General features: G+C 35.6%; 1 protein-coding gene across 1 annotated transcript in view; it reads right to left on the bottom strand.

Moving 5' to 3' along the window:
• Nucleotides 1-17,811, bottom strand: part of LOC131052811 (uncharacterized) — a 109,878-nt gene that overhangs the window by 29,298 nt on the left and 62,769 nt on the right. The window contains exons 3-5 of the mRNA XM_057987439.2: nucleotides 10,070-10,273; nucleotides 4,066-4,173; nucleotides 3,741-3,905 (exon numbers count right to left, since the gene is read on the bottom strand). Of these exons, the coding sequence (XP_057843422.2) occupies nucleotides 3,741-3,905; nucleotides 4,066-4,173; nucleotides 10,070-10,273 (477 nt within the window). The remainder of the gene's footprint in view (nucleotides 1-3,740; nucleotides 3,906-4,065; nucleotides 4,174-10,069; nucleotides 10,274-17,811) is intronic.

The raw sequence follows: 17,811 nt of genomic DNA, 5'->3' as shown, positions 1-17,811 counted from the left end.
GTTTATTTCGGCAATTTCAGAGAGGCCGAAACAGGTGCATTTGTCTTGGAAGAAGATCGAACTTTACTCTCTTTTGATCTTTCACTGCACCATGTTCAATGTTCTTTGCGGGGCTACTAGAGATTACTGGCAAAAGAAAGAAGAACGACTTCGACTTCATTATGTTTTTGCATCTTAAGAAGTTTGAAGGTGATCATTTGTTTTGCCCTTTGTCTGATCTTTCAAGATGTCATGCTTTCGGTATTTCCTACAGGAAGAGCAAGGTCGGGTTTGGGCATTTGGCTTTGGGCACGACTTCAGATTCTATTTTGTGCCCTAAATGTTTCTATTTTCACCTGTTTTCTGTAGGACACAACTCGGTATTACTCTCGGCAAAAACACTGACGGTCCTCTACTTTGTTCTTACAAACGCAGGCACACTAGATGAAAGGGGGGTCGCCGTCATAGAAGATGGGGAAGGGTGTGTGAAGCACAACATGTCTTTTATAGAATATACAAAATGTTGCTTTTTTTTTATCTCTACCTTGTATCACTACATCACTATGGTATGATGACCTTTAATTATCTTGTTTGGTCTTGTATACTATCAACTTGTCCATCGATTAGTGGCCTATGGCCTTTTATGATTTCTTTGACATAGATCTCATTTGACATCCAAATCCTTCCTCAATGGTGTAATGTCCCCATTTGGGATTTACATTAATTTAGTCTTGAGACACCCATTCCAACTTACAATGAGAATTGTAATACATTTATAAATATAATTTTATTAAATCTAAAGACATTTCATTAACTTGAAATTCTAAAAAATAGAACTTATCTTGATAGCTTTCTCTGGTTTGACAAGGGGAGATTTACTATGACCTTGTATTTTAATTGCTCATAGTGATTGAGTTGATATATTTGATGTAATCTTTTAATCTTTAAGTTCCGAGTGTCTGATCTGTTCTCATTATATCCTATGATGATTGAAGGAGAGGCTATTGCTCTTATGATACGGATGGACGTTGTTCCCACTCTGTACTTATACGCTTGAAACGAAGCAACTGTCTCTAATCTCTTGTATGCTTCTGCAACCGATTATGCCAAAGGAGGCCATTGCTCAAATGAGCAGATCCAAACTGGATAAGTAAGAGATATAAGTTTTTTTTAATGCCTCCCCAAATGAAGGAGATTGATCACTTCTTATAATTTACATTTTGGAGTGGTGCCTCTAAAGGGCATGTCTTTGTCCCTTCGTAACAAACCACACCTCTCCTTAACAGTTTATCGATTAGACAAACTTTAATCAATTCTTTCTTAATCTTCTTAATCTTCGACGTCTCGTATCGGTGTCTCATTAACTCCCAATATCGTTCATTTTCATATCGCCTATGAACTACTTCAATTATCGAGGATCAAGCTAATTATCTATGAGTCTTTTGATATCTTCCATCATTGATTTCATAGTTGATATCCACAAGCATGTCAACCCAATTACAACTCAATCCCGATATGTTTTAGTCTTCAGAATAGAATTGAATAACAAAGTGATTGTATGTAGCGTAGTTAATACGATAGTTCTTGTATTAATTATCATGAAGTCGACTAGTTGCGATCCCCATGATAAGTCTGCTACAATGCTCAAGTGTTGATAGCACCATAATTGCTTTCGTATATCAAGTGCGCTTCAATGCTCATATTTATATTCGTCTTGTATTTCAAAGTCCTGTGATAATGACATTGGTGAGTATTTGTGCCTTCGAATTATAACACAGTCACGATTTCCACCATGTAATTCGATGATCTGTTTCCATCATGTAATTCGATGATTCTGAACTTCACAATCTCAATGTCTTGATCAATAATGAAGATCCTAAAACTTCGTAAATAGAAACTTTGTACAATCACCATAATTAGCTCTGCAGCATATAGACTAGTGTCTATATGATTTGTTCGGAATTAATACTCGATATATCATTTCTCTTCAAGAATGATAAACACAAGACATGTAAACCGATTATATGTCAAATAGGTAGATGCTCTATACACGTATCCAAAATGGGTAAGGAAGAAGTTTTCGATGCATTAGCTTAATTTTATTCACTTAGGCAGGGTTTAAGCATATAAGGTAATCGCACCACTTGCTAATAATCCATAATTATTTTTATATTCAAATCGTATTTGAATAATGTCAACATTCTTTTCTTAAATCGATAGTCTTTATAACTAATTGTTGTAGTAACCTAATGTAAATTATGTTTATAATATAATATTAATTTATTAATTAAATATTATTATTAATTATTTCATAATACATGAATATTAATTAAATAATAATATTAATAAATAAATAAAAATCAAATGATCATTCATTTTAAATATTACATTTATTATATATATAATGATCAAGGAGGGGACATGACAAATGGCTTTAGCATCAATGATAATTTCGTCTTTAACATTGTCTTCATACCTTCTTGACATCAATGACAATATTTCCAACAATAGGGTCCCCAGCTCTCCTTTCTATTACTGCACCTAGAGATGTGTGCCCTATTACCTTTAGGAAACAATTCAAAAATTGGGCTTTACACAACTTACCTACGACTACCATATTAATCACCCTCTTCTTTCAATCTATTTAGAAATTAGAGGTATTGTGTATCCTTTAAATATCATAGGTAACCACACAGATGATGATAATCCATTAGACAACATACATCTTGTTCAGCCACCAATGTATCCTATTCCTTTTAATCTCATACTAGGCAAGGTTCTCACTTTGCTAACAACCTAGGATTCTTAGACATGCGTGTATACCAAATTTTCTCTCTAGTTCAAGAGGATCATGGACCTTGGATGTTCAGAGAGATTCTAGGGGGTGTACCCTTCTTCCTAGAATTATTCACTAAGACCCAATAAGCCCAAGCCATTCTTTGGTGAACATTATCAAATCTTGTATTGGCTCTTTCATGGCAATTGACTCGAACATCAATCCTCCTCCCCTCAACATTTTAGTACAAACAGGAGCTAATTTGAGTCTCTGGTCTCCAGCTTTCTCTCCATCAACCCCCTTCTCCTTTCACAACAGATATTGCTTCCACATGATTATTTGTATTAAATGGCTATCTTTTTATAGGGTTTACTCGTTTTGGGTTCATCCTCCACTTAGAATCTTAATTCTTAAGTCTAAATTACAAATGTTTGAGTCCCTTTTAGCACTCATTTCTATTGAATCTCTTTCTATTTTGGAGTCCTGTTGAGCTATTTTTATCATTCAGGCACAAAGTATAACTTCTTTCTTTGTTTCTTAGTGCATATCAAGCTCATCAAAAGTTGGACCCAGTGCACAGTAACCTCAATCCTTTTAGGCATAATATTTCACAATAGAAAAAGATAACAATCTTCTTAATTATCACAGGACAGCTTATTAATAAGTAGTTTCTTCTACTAGTATGCCTCCGATTTTATTTCAGATTTTAACTTTTTATCTTATGTTTATTACAGTCAACAAAATTAAGTCTATATAACATTCATGTTCTCAATCACTGGTTTTCACTTGGATGAATTACCAACATAGGGAATATGAATTAATGCAAGGACATCCATGCGTCCTTTTCAAACAATGTAACTTGTGTCAAATGGAACTGTTTTAAAATAAATAAAAACGGTATATGTCACCCTATAAGTTTTAACCACGTTCAGACATATAAGTCTTCCTAAACCACCATCTAAAATATTAAATAAGGAATTCTTACCAGACTAACATGCCTCTTCAAACTTCGCACCCTTTCATGTAAAAGAAATGCAGGTTTCTTGATCTCTGATAGATTGACGCCACATGCCAAACTATCACATAAGAGATTACACATTTCAGAAAAAGATGAAAATCTTGCATCGTGTGTCTGTTGATTACTGGGTTCCTGTATTTGTTCAAATGAAACAGTAAACATAAAAAGCTTTCCTAGGAGGTCTCACAGAAAACATCTAAAACCCATTCACAAATACCAGCTAGAATTTCTAAGAAACAATTGCATCGTATATAGACACTTAAAAAAACAACCATCTGAGTTAGGAAATTACCCTACACATGAGCTCCAGAGGAAGATAATCAAAGCAGTCTTCAGCTTTTACTTCAGATGACTGGGAAACTTTCAAATCTTTCAATGAACTATTATTGACCAATAGGCCCTGCATTTGTTATGGATAAGAAAAGCATTCACACCTTATGGGAATCACAAATCAAATGTCTACATGAGATAAATAATACACATTTGACAATGGACAATTCACAAAAATTATAAATGTTGGAATGAGACGTTGCAAATGCCTATCACGTATGATTCCCTTACAAAAGTTAAATGGTTAAACTTAATATCAATATATGTGTTTACTTGTTTTCATGTTAGATGTGCCCTGAATGAACCAGGTGACACGAGCATAAGCCTACTTTTTTTTGTCAATGAAAATTCACATTATTAGACAGCAGCAAACCAATAAAGACTGTGTAAAACTCAATTCATATTTACAAACCAAATTCTGCCAGTCTCTTAACATCCAAGGCTATGTTTCTGAAAATAAGGTATTGATCAAAGAAGTTGTAAATGGATTGATTTTGTCATTCCAGATTTTATATCCAAACTATGAACCAGACGTTAATATACCATGTCATGCCAAACTAATTAATCCCTTTCAATTAAAATTAAATCAGAAGTATGAGATGTTGTAGATGTCTCGCATTAACCTAGGTAATAGTAGTTCAAGATGATATACCTAAACAGTTGAACAGTATGCAAGAACATTGAATTTCAGAGTTAACAAAATCACTGATCAATCATGATTTTTGTTTTTTGTTTTTTCAATCATATAATAATTCATAAACTTAGGTTTAAAAAAAAACTTAAATGAGTTTTAACATTTTGGCAATGTCTTGCAAATTACCTTGCCATTCTCAAAAAAAGTCCTTTCCTGAAATTTTCCTTTCATATTTAAAATAAATAATGTTAAGAAATATTTTGGAGATTTTCTCTATTGTTACACTTTTGCCAATCAATATTTTTAGTTCCCTTGCCAGTTAATTATCCAGGAATTGTGCAATATTGTTGAATAATTATTCCTAGGAAAGGATTACCCCAAGAGCTAGTTGCAATTGTCATATGGTACGTAATCAGATACCATTAATACCTTGTCATGCCCCATCCTTGATCATTATATTTTTTCCCAAATCAATGAATATAACCTAAATGTAGCAATTAAATTACTATTAATTAATGAATGTTCATTTATTAATTTAATATTTAATTTGAATATGAAATAAATGTAAAAATTGTTATTAATTAATTAATATTTTACTATTAATTAATTCATATTTTATTATAATTAATAATATTTATTAATGAATTTTTATTTCATATTATTATTAATTAATTAATATTTATTTATTAATATCTCAAATTATTATTAATTGATTAATATTTATTAATGTATGATATTCATGAAATGATCAATGAAATAAATTAATGTCAATATCAAATAGTAGTGGGCCCCGATCCTCTAAGGGTCCCACGTAAGGTAGCAATAAATAAAGTTTGATTTGTCTTAATAAAAGGGGGAGGGGGGTTGCGGGAGGGGTGCGATTTGTTAAAGACAATGAAGGATCACAACCCCATCCTCCCATCTCTTCGTAGCATATAAAGGGATGGTAAACATCAATGCAGGGAGGGGGAACATAACAGAAATAAGAATTTAAATTGCAAACAAGTAACTGTTCGAATAGGGATAATAGAAATCAGAACTTGACATCATTACAGATATAAATAAAGCACTACAGAAGACATCAACATATTATTACCAGTACCACAGACATGAATATATACCGTGGAGCAGATTTGAAAGGTAGAATCTGCAGATAGAAGAAGTCAGATTTGGCATTCTATAAGATATTGAAATACACAGCAGTTCGATTCAATTCTATAGTTTGGTATGAGATTTCTGTACATGGCATGCTAAATACTATATATATACTATCGATTGACCATACATTGCTGTTTATGACTGCTTATATAGCATAGTGAATATTATTTGTATCTGCTCACTGCTGATTAATGATTGCTATTGCTTATGTCTGATTATTATATGTAAAACACATGCATAATAGTGGATTTCCTTACATGTTCTGAATATTTATTAAAGTCAGCCGTGATAGAGAAAATGAGGAAATACAAGAGGGGTACAGCAATGGAATAATGTCATATCAAATTTAATTCTTAACCCATAGACTGCAGTGATCTAATTCTTCGTCATCTCTAATACTTGCAAAGATAGGGAGTGTGTGGGGGAAAGGCAGAGTAAATCGGTCACATGGCGAAAATGTCCCAAGACGGGTAGTAAGCCCTGAGGGAGCCGCATGTCGACTGTGTCATGCGCCCTTGGCACAGTAAATCTTCCATCTTGTAAGGTTTAGCGGAATAGGGAAGAGGAGTCTCATGCAATCTATGGGAAGTAAATCATACAAAAAATTTACAAGTTGTTCATCTTAATTGAAAGATTCTTAACATTTAATTATTGGCATAAGTAAATAACTGATAGGTATACATAAGCATACCTACTCCATGGGTGTTTTATACGTACACTTTCCTCATGTATACCTTGTGTTTGTGCCATGTTTGGCATGTTTCCAGCATATGCGTTTTTATGTGTTACTTCATGAATCAGGTGTTTTCAGCATGTCTACTCCATGAATACCTTTCTCATGTATGCTTCATGACTGATGTGTCTTCAGTATGTCCACTCCATGAGTACCTTTCTCATATATGCTTATACCTTATGTGTATTTATGCTTATACCTTAGGTGTATTTATGTAATACTTCATGTTTTACATGTATGACTCATGTCTTGTGCGTATTCATGATTCATGCTTTACATAGCTGCTCCATGCCTTGTGGGCATTACTTAATACCTTATGTATATTCATGTGTGTTGTTTCTCGATTTACATTTGTCCCTGATTTCAGTTTTCGGTATGTCTGGAATGTATATCAGACCTGAAAGTTGTCATTTTCTCGCCATGAAGCTGTTAGGCAGTGCTGTGCGTGAGTAAAGCTGGTTAGTGTATTGGAAATTTGTTAAATGCAAGTTTGGAGGGTGTTTGAAGACATTCCTATTGCTGTTTTCACCTGCAATTAGTAAATAGCAGACCTGCAACCTCTTGCACAGACATATCAGACCTTCTGAAGCTCCTTTCCTTGTGTGTACAGCCCTGCAAGAGCTCATTTCCAATGTTTACAGACCTGTAGCAATTAACTCCAGTCATATTCCTTTCTAATTTGAGGTGTTGACACTGTTTGGAGACCTTTCCAGCAATTTTAGACTGAACTGGGTTTTTGTTGGGTGGCACTGGAGGTGTTTGTAGCTATTCACCATGATGGAGAGGTGTTTCTTGCTAGTTTGGATGGTGTTTGGGGTGTCCTCTGTGGTTGTTCAGACTTGCAACAGCAGTGTTCAATGAGTTTCAGACCTGTAATAATATCTGACATGCGTTTCAGAGGTGTGTTTCATCTGCAAAATGAGTTTGGAGAGGGTTGGAGCTGTCAGTGATAATCCAAATTGCTTTTAGTGAGTTGGGTGTCAAATTAAATGAGATTTCTGAGTGAATACCCTGCTCTTCAGACCTGTAGCAATCAATCCCAGTTGATTCAGACCTGTAACAGTGCTCAGTTAGTTATATCAGACCTGCACACTGAGTTACCAGCTTGCAAAGTGGTTTCCAAATTTGTCTTGATCAGCCCAGCCTGTGCTTGTAATCTCAAGGTATTTCATTGTTGTTACCAGTTGGGAAATCAGGTACATGCATTAGGGGTTGAAAATAGTGATTTTATCAATGCATATTTTGTATCAACACTTTGTATAAACTCTATTATCTATACCAATGCTTAGGCCAGCAGTGCCAGCATGTTTATGTTAAGCTTCATATTGCTTCAAAAAAATTAAAAATTGAGGTTGATTACTACAATGCTATCAGAGCTGGTTTTTCCTGCCAGCATGTGCCTTTAATACATTGTTGCAGCTACAGTATCATCTGTGAGTGACAGGGAATCAATATATTACACTAGATAACAGAAAAAGGCAGTTCAACAAAACCTACAAACACCAATTATTGATCCCTTTTTAGATGTGCCCTAGCGACAGTGATAGTCCTACAACTTCTACAAACCATAGTCCTAACACTAAAACAGAGAGTAAATTCGATGCAATGTTCGATATGATGTCCCAGATGTTAGCAAAACTCAATCAGAATATGCCATAAGGTTCTCCAATGCAGAATGGTGAAACAAGTTATACAAACCAGCAAAACACTAACGGAGGCACTATTGCAGTAGCTACAATGTCCATTCCCAGACCACTTCAGCCTTCCTTTACATGCAGAGAAGAGGTTCAGGTTGCTCCAAAGATTCAACTTCCTTTGGTAGATGAGGTGAGAGCTGGTTATACAGAGCATGCTAGTCTACCTGATGAGATTTGGAACCATTTATCTCTGAATAAGTTCCTAAATCAGAAGAAGAAGAAAACAGGTGGTAGAGAGGAGAACAAAGGTCCAGATGTACAGAGAGACTTCCAGCATGCATTCGGTAAGGTGACATTACCATATTTCAATGGGAGTGATAGATGCACTGCTAGAGTGTGGATAAAGAAGTTGGATATTTCTTTGGCACTTAAACCCTTGTCAGAGGATGAAGGAAGTTTGCCATGCTAGATTATGTACAGAATGGACTTCAGGAAAGACATATTTCATCCACTATACAATCAAGATAACAAATTTTTAGTGTACCTTACAACTCATTCAGTAACACTTAATACATGTTAGTTTATTTAAGCACAAAACAGATGTAACAACACAAATAGCCATAGTCATGAGAAGAATGAGACTTTATGGCAATAATAAATGAAATGTTCTAATACAATGGTCCTCCAAATGATTATCAACGTTGCCAATAATGCCTAGAAAGCTCGCCCAAATTAATGAAGTCATATTGATTGAGAATACACTAGAGCATCTTGAGACATGAATTTAGAAGAATGAACTAGGAGCTTCTGACTAATATATGGTATGCCATTTTCAGAACCTCTAGAAATGACACATGGACTGAACTGAGTAGCAGGGCAAGCTAAGAAGACCCTCACAATTGGATTAAGTCAATAACTAGTTGAGGTTAGAGTGTTTTGAAATAGTCACTAAGCCTATTTGTCATTACCATGACTACAGTTACTTCGCCTATAATTTATCCTCTGGACGTTTTCTTCCATATAAGTCTTGAATTTGGAATGTTATAGGAAAAGAATTTATTGTTTTATGTAGCAGCATTGTAAAATGCTAGACTTCATGCCATAGATATTAATTTTCAGTTTCGTATTCCCAAATGACCAATTAATGGTTGGAGGACATTTTAATTTATTGGATACCATAAAAACTATTATCAACAGTTTTCACTCATTGAACTTCATATCTATCCATTAAACTTTCTCTAAATTTTTGTTTCTCCAGTATATCCAGGTTTTTTGAGTATCAAAAAAGAAAAATCTACTGGAGAATTCATTAGCTTAGACATATATGTGTATTGATTCTACATATCTACCAACAACTCAAAGTTACATTATCAAGCTCTCAACAATATTGAATTTTGTTATTCAAAATTATAAATTAGAGGAGTTTGTCAATTAATCCCATAGAAACTGTGTTACATATGTTGGAGGTAGTTTCTATAAGTCATGTATATAGATTGACTCAAACCAGGAAGAGATACAGGATCCAAGTTACTCCAGAAAATTATTGTTAACTAGGGAAAGTTTTTCGTTATTTTGCAGGAGGTATTTGATTCTTTTCTTTGTCATACAATCAACTAGGCATTCATCCATCTACAAGAGAAATTACAATGGTTAAAATGCACCAAAATGTAATAATATGAATTTCACTACAACAATGAAGAAAACATGATTGACCAGATGCATTTGCACAACTTGTTTAGTAATAGATAGATTGTGTTTGGCAGGAAAACTAATCCTTTAACTTCATTGAGTCTTCTTGACTTACATTTCCACAAGTGGATTTTCTTAAACTCGTTCTTTCTGCTGTAAAGTCAAATTCTGAAAACTGTTGATCGCTATTCTTTTCCAACAAGTTTGCATCTGCACTCCATCCCCTACCAAAACTCCACCCTCCAGGTGACTTTAAGTACTCTTCAGCCTCAACCAAGTTTGAGAAACCTTTGTACTCATTATTTGGAAAACCTGAAATCTGCATCATCTCACCACATAATGCCAATTTAGAATAGCCATAATTCTGTGAACTTTAAGACTTCATTAAAATACAAAATTATTCACAGCTTTTGAATGAAATACACCAAGGACAGAATGACAACTAGATAGATGTTAAAATTACTGCTAGTTTCAGGAATTTTAGTTTGAATGTGAGTTAAATAGAAGACAAGCACCATAAAGACATTAACATATTATTAGATTTTAGTCTAAAAGGGAATAAAAGTAAATTGGTTGTTTCTAAGATCATTTAAGTGTTTCAAGAAGAAAATATTAATTAATAAAATCATCCAGATTCTTAAGGTGCGTGCCATGCTTGTCACATTCAATAATCTATATTCTGTTCATAACTTCATAGTAATGCAAATTAAATTTACATGAACAGTTGCATCCCTTCTTAACAATTGATCAAAAGTGAACTCTGTGGTCAACTATACCTTTATACCTATATTGCAACCTTCTATCCTTATACGGTTAAGATGGGAACTTCAATTCCCATTTAACATTGGTCTTTTGGAATAATGCACACATATTGTAATAGTTTTCTTACAAATGGCACAGAATCCAACCTCACTGAAGGTGGATCCACAACATTAGCTACCCAATATTTCTGAAGAATTACTCTCAGATGGTGCATTAAGTTTGAAGAAAGAGAACAAGCAGCCAAAGTCTTCATCCAACCTAGGCCTATGCAGCACTGTTGAATGAACTCCTTACAGAATTTTGCCCTCCTATTGCCAAGATAACTCAAGCTGTTAAGATAGTTTGTGAAATAAAATGTTGTGATTTGAGCCAGTTTGAAGAATTCTCTCTCCAATTCAAAGCACTATCCTATGACAGGAAATGTGCTAACAACCTATTTGTTAAATTGAAATATCTTGATACTTTACCTTATCCTATTGATGAAAAGGTTATGTCCTGGTTGGAAACAACAAATACCAACATTTATGCTTGTTCTTTACCTGATCTAAATGATTTTGCTTGAAATGGGATCCTCAAGTTTATCAAAGAACACTATGCTACACAAAAGTCACTAAGCATCAAGCCAAACGCCTTGCTCCACAATTCCATAAAAACTAAACATTTTGGCTGCCATAATTTTATCAAAACACAAAGCTCCTATAATTGCCATAAGTTATCCGTTTTTGCAAATGCTCCTTTAACTAGCCTCACAACCATGCACCCAAGCCCACTTATCATTGTACGTGTGTGTCGCCATCCACACACTAGGGAAAAGACTATCATTTGTTACATCTATAATAAACCTGGACATATAGCACCCAATTGTTCCTATAATAACAAAGTTGGGAAACTTGTTTATACCACTAATGCAGAAGTGTGGTGGGAACTATTAGATGAAGATGAAGACATGTACCATCAAGATGATGTCTATGAATCTGTTCTGGAAGAACTAGAAGATGAAGAACAAGAAAATGACGAAAAAGATGAACAAATGAGCCTTGCCAATAATCTAGAATTACCTGCTACCATGATGAACCAGTCATGGCAAGACAAAGAAACAAAAGAAGATTCCATTCTAGGGGTAGAAATTATTCTCCAGTATCAGCTCCAATTCATAATCTAATACCTAAACCACTGTCACTAGATATTGACTAGTTTGAAAATAAATTAACCAGGAAATCTTCCCATCCAGACTATTATTCCAACAAGAGATCTACATGTGAAGATGGGTGTGGCCCTAGCCAACATATGGTGAAGCAAAATTATGTAGCCAGGTCAATGAAGGATGCAGTACCAACCAGCCAGCATTTATCTTGAATTTTAAAGAAAAATATGTACGCCAAACTCCTCCCACTATTCAATATTGAGACAGAAGCCACCACAAAGATGAAGAACTACTTTATGAAGAACTCGATCCTAGAATGGTGCTAATTGAGGAAGAAGATGGATGAATTTCCTTTAGAAGAGGAATACTGCCTCCCGATCCATTAAATTGCAGACTTCTATTATCTACATTTCCACCACCACCAAAGGAGCCAAGACCAAAGTATACTGCTTCTCTCATCAATGGAAGGTATGGTCAATTCATTCTATACGAATTAATGGAAAATATTATGATGCACAAATTGATACTAGAGCATCTCTCTTTCTGCAAAGTGCCTATACTATAGGATTGGGAACAACTCAATAGGAATAATGTATATAAAAGTATTGGTGTACAAGGAAATAAATTCACCTGCAACAAGTATAAACATCAAGAGCCTGTCTTTATTGAAGAAAAGAAGTTTAGATGCGACTTCTTTGAGTTGGCTAAGATGCTTGTAGATATGCTATTAGGAGGAAACTTTATAGATACTTATTCACCCTATGGACGCACCAATAAGCATGTACCTTTTACCATTGGTGGAGAACACATAAAGACCCTCGGACTTGTCTACACCTCAGAACAGTTTCCTTATTCCATGGCATCTCAGTCAGTCAGCAACCAGATGTCCTTACGAAAAGAAAAATTTGAGATGGAAATTTGCTCTAAAGATCCCCAAAAATTCTAGAAGAAGACAATGCCTGAAATAGAAACTAATGTAGCAGAAGGGAAACATATGAAAATAGGAAAGAAAATTCCTATTCCTGCACATGACTACCCAAAGATGGAAAAAGCCATCTGGCTTTAGTAAACCATCTAAATCTCCTTTCAATTGTTAAGCTTTTATGGTCGGTAAGCATTTCAAACATGAGCGAAAAAGAGAATGGTATTCAATTACAAAACTTTAAATGCCATTACAAAACCATTTCCATACACCTTTCCAGATAAGAGCTATTTGCTGCAAAAGCTTGCTAATTGCAAATATTTCTCACAATTTGATTGTAAGTCAAGTTTTTACTAAATTCAAGTAAAGCAAGAAGACCATCCCAAGATAGGATTATCCTGTGCCTTAGAGTATTGAAGAGCGTGCATAAGCAAGAACTAATTAACAAAGAGATAATTTCAGCAGGGGCTGCCTATGATTTTAATGCAAGGCATTGGGCATTAGTTGCACGCAATGAAGTTCTGGAGAAGGTAAAGAGAGATAGTGCTAAGGCCGAAGAGCAGATAAAAGAGATTCAGGATAAGATCTTCCTTGTAGCTGCAGATGTGCTCGAGAAAGAAACAATCAAAGAAAGTGATATGCAGTTGGAAAGCCTAAAGCTCATAATACAGGAGATTTTCTTCCCCATCACAGGACCAATCCTAAAACAGAATTTGGCTGAGGCATCAGAATTCTTGTCTATTCGAGATACCTTCCAAAAACAGGAGCTGGAGTGGGAGATTTCTTTTGCCGCTTGCGCAAATGATTTGGACGGATGGGAATACAAGATCAACATGTTGCCACATGTCACCATAGAAGAGGTCAACTCAATTGTGTCTAGATTCATTGAACACACTGCTGCCCATAAGGATGAGGATGCACCTTCTTAGGAGATGGCTAACTACGCCACTTGTCTTGCATGCATTGGATATTGATTTATTTTGGGAAACCCTAATTAGGGTTGTATTGTTTTAAACTTGACTGTTGATCTTAGATCGATCTCGGCCATTCATTTATCTTTCAATAACTCTATATAAACTCCCATTCTCTCATTTCATTGTGTGGAGAGATTTATGAAATTATTGCGTAGAGCTACCTGAATAACAAAAACTTCATTATAGTATTGATTTGAAATCTTATTGTTATCAAGTGGTTCCATGGTTGCATATTTTCTTCAACACATAGAATAGATTTGCTTTAAGTAATTTGCTTTGAAGTTGTTAGATGAATGAAGGATTGATAGTTTAGATTGATGAAACTTTTGCTCATACTTTTTTTGTTCAATGTGTAAAGTTAGCCTGAGCTTTTGATGTGGATGCTTAACTTCTATTTTGAGTAATATTGTTCAATTGTTGGTATTATTCATAAATATGAAAATCTTGAGCACAACCTTAGAAGATTGCACCCGCTTTGTGTAGTTGTCCAAGAGTGGCGAAACAAAGTGTTGTTATTGGTCTCACCTAGTCTTTACCCTCTCTTGAGTTCATAAGAATACCTTAGAAGTAGCATAGAACTCCTGAACCCTTATCCTTTTTATTCCTTTTTTGAAGAAGTCAAAAATCTGAAAATCAAAAAAAGAAAAAAGAGAGCATTCATTGCCATATTTGTCTAAGTCCTAGTTTGTGAATGACATCTCTGTCAAGCGTAAGTCCCCCTTGTATTTCAGCATACATAACCAAGGAAGCTATCCAACATAAAGTCGCCCGTTCGCACATATAGACCTTAGAGTCGCCTTGTGGTCTTTCTCGCAATCTTGGCACAAGTAGTGATTTTGTTCAGGAGAGGATAGAGTATCCTTGGATATTTTATTCTAATGTTCGGTATTTGATAAAACATACACCAATAGATCTCAATGAACAGTCATGATTTGCATCATAGGGACCCTTATAGTAGAAACACAATTTTTTTTTACGTAAATCATTGAGCGTTTCCCAATCAAATGGAGTTGTGGATTTCCCTTTTGAATCCCCTTTCAAATCTGATTTTTTCAGCTTCTTGGAGAAAGACTTGCTGTCCCTGTGTGAAGAAGATCCTTTGGACGAGAACTTATTTTGAGAGGCTACAAGTTCCATGCTTCTATCCTTCTTCATTGCCTCCTGCAATGGTGGTGGATCAAAAGCATTTATCCATCCTCTCAAAGGTTCAAATAGGCCCTCAATGAACATCACAACTAATCTCCGCTCTGAGATGTTGGGAACCATAACTGAGAGCCTTTGAAAATCACCAATGTAACTCTCCAGACTCCCAACCTGCTTAAGTTGAGCTAGATTTCTAAAATATGTCTCTAGATCCTTATTGAAGCCTTCAATCAACCTATCAACAAACTCCTAGTACGAGGTGATGTAGTTATGCTACAAGGTAACCATTCCATTGTGCCACCAGTCATGAGCCACCCCATCTAAGTGCAATTTTTAATTGCATCCCACTCTGACATAGGCTAAAGGTTATAGTAAGTGTCCAACTTTTGAATCCACAATCGTGTTGTGACCTTCTCGCTGCCATCAAACATAGGTAAAGTGAGTTTACTGGTAGCATATTCAAGGTCCCTGTTTTGATTTCGTGGCCTTCTATCTTGCCTTGCCCTAGTGTGCTTCCTCCTTTGACTCATGAATCGATCAAAGTTAAAAAGTTCTAGGGGAAGTAGATTCCACTCATCATGCACTGTCATGACATTATCAGCAAATGAAACATCATCCTCTTCCCCAACACCTTCTTCTTCTGGTTCATTCCTCAGGAAGGTGGGTCGTGCAGACCTATCAATGGTGCGAGTAGATTCTCTATGTGCTCCGGGAGTCCCAGCCACGCTCCTATTGTCATCCTACTCATGATTTTGTCTTTTGGGATTAGTCAACTGTTGTATGGCTGCAGTGAGCTGCTATAACGTATCAGCTACATGTTGTTGTCCATCCTATAAACCTCTCAATGTTTCTCTCACTTCTCTGGCTTCATCTCGTGGTGGACTATTTTCCTATCTATCACCCATACCGGCAACCTGTCCAATATCACTAGAAGATGACTCCTTATGAGTACAAATCAATCCAAATACTGTTTTTCCTTCATGTACTAAGGAGGTTGCCAAGTTTTACGAAATTCCCTCTGATAATATCTTCTTTCCCTGTCACTTGGTTGCATTAACAATCTGATTTAAACCCAAAGGATTGCAGGAAACCGCTCTAATACCAGTGTGAAGACCCCAAGTCCTCTCTGATGGTGTTACTCAAGTTCTCAGATGAAATCTACTGAAGTTTTGTTTTGGTTTTTCTGAATTTTGTACTTTTTTGTGTTTTTGATACAAAAAAGCAATGCGAGTAAAAGCATAGGAATACTCAAAACTGAAACTAAATAGATACAGAAAGTAATAATTGTAGAAACCACATATTTTCATTATTCATTTATCTTTGAAGTCTTTACACACACATGCATACCCGATAAAAGATGAACAAATTACTTTTGTACTTCAGCTGGTTAGAAGCAGCATCAAGATGATTTGATTCTCCCCAAATCAGATGTCAATCCCTTCAAAATTGATGCCAAAGTCTCCTAAAGGTCCAGCGCCTTCTCTCAAATTTTCTTGGAATTTATTGTGTCTTCTTTGATCAAAATCACCCTCCCAGCATTAGCGACTCCCTTGCTGCAATAATGGTTGCCAAAAAGCAGGCCGTACAGCCTTAAAATATGTACCAATAATCACCAAACACAGTCTTAAGATCCTTATTATGCCAGACCCTTAAATCTGATAGAAAACTCTAAAAATTCTCCTCCAATCTGCACAAACTTGACTCCTGGATGAAGCCAACTGTAGAGCAACTTCAGATGATAATCTCACCCTCAGATTGTTGTTGCAATGAAGAAGCTACGCCCTCCAATGCCAAAAACATTTGGAAATCGTAGAAACCCTAGTCTCTGTTCTCTAGCGCTCAAGAAATTGTGAAAAGAAATTTGTCAAATGCTCAATAATGAAATCGATTTCCACTTGGCAGCTTATATACTTCTTTCATGAAGTCGACCCTCTCCCAAAAAGCCATTAAAAATTAAATTGCTTGAAATCATCTTTATTTGCACTTGGTAAATATTAAAAACAATGCCTAGGAGTTGGCGCCCAAGACATTAATTATAATTGGCCCCCTTTTAATGATGAATTGACCCTCAAGTCATAAAGTGCAAATATAAGATTTTATAATATAACATTAAAGTACTAATTATTATTAAAGTTACCTTTAATAATAATTAAACATTATAACTTAGGCCAAACTCCTTATTTTATCAAACCAATTGAATTCTGAGATCGACCATGCCAACCACAATCCATTCAGGTGCCCTGCTAAAAATACTAACTCTAGACTAGATGACTTACTATAAATAGTAAGTGTGAGAAACTGAACCAAACGAAGGCCAAACCTGAACCAAACGAATTCCTAAGCAATAATTAACTGACCGCTAGCAAGGTATCTGCCTCAAAGGACCCTCTATCCAATCTCACTAACCTACGAGGGTCAACTGATAGGCTAATCCTATTGAAAGTTGATGTCTAACTAGGAGGGGACATCACAAAATCAAAGAGTGGTACTCGTCTTCCATTGTTGAATCCCACTCAGCAATACCTAATGCTTCATGAAAAGTTGTGGATCTGAAGCTATGGCAATGTAGGAATGCGAAATGTCATAATGTTGTTACCAAGTCCTTCTAGTGTTTGAAGGATCCCCAACAAGTGTGCCTGTAGACTCAAGCATTCGACGAGTCCAGAGAGGCTTGTGAGATGAAGGAGGAGGATCGTCTTCCTCAGAATTTGAACTCTGTGAAGAGGAAGATGAAGCCTCGTGATCAACTCCACAGGTAGAGGCAACTACAGGAAAATCATCTGAGTCACTGTCTAATTCCACAGTGGAGGAAGGAAGATGATAGAAGGAACTAGGAGAGCTTTCCTCAAATGGCACACTTCGCTCAATAACAAGCTTATGTGTCTTAGGATCCATATGTCAATACCCTTTGA

Source organism: Cryptomeria japonica, chromosome 8 (genome assembly GCF_030272615.1).
Source record: "Cryptomeria japonica chromosome 8, Sugi_1.0, whole genome shotgun sequence".
Taxonomy (NCBI): Eukaryota; Viridiplantae; Streptophyta; class Pinopsida; order Cupressales; family Cupressaceae; genus Cryptomeria; species Cryptomeria japonica.
The sequence above is the reverse complement of the archived record's forward strand: the minus strand, read 5'-3'. Positions and strand labels throughout refer to the sequence as shown.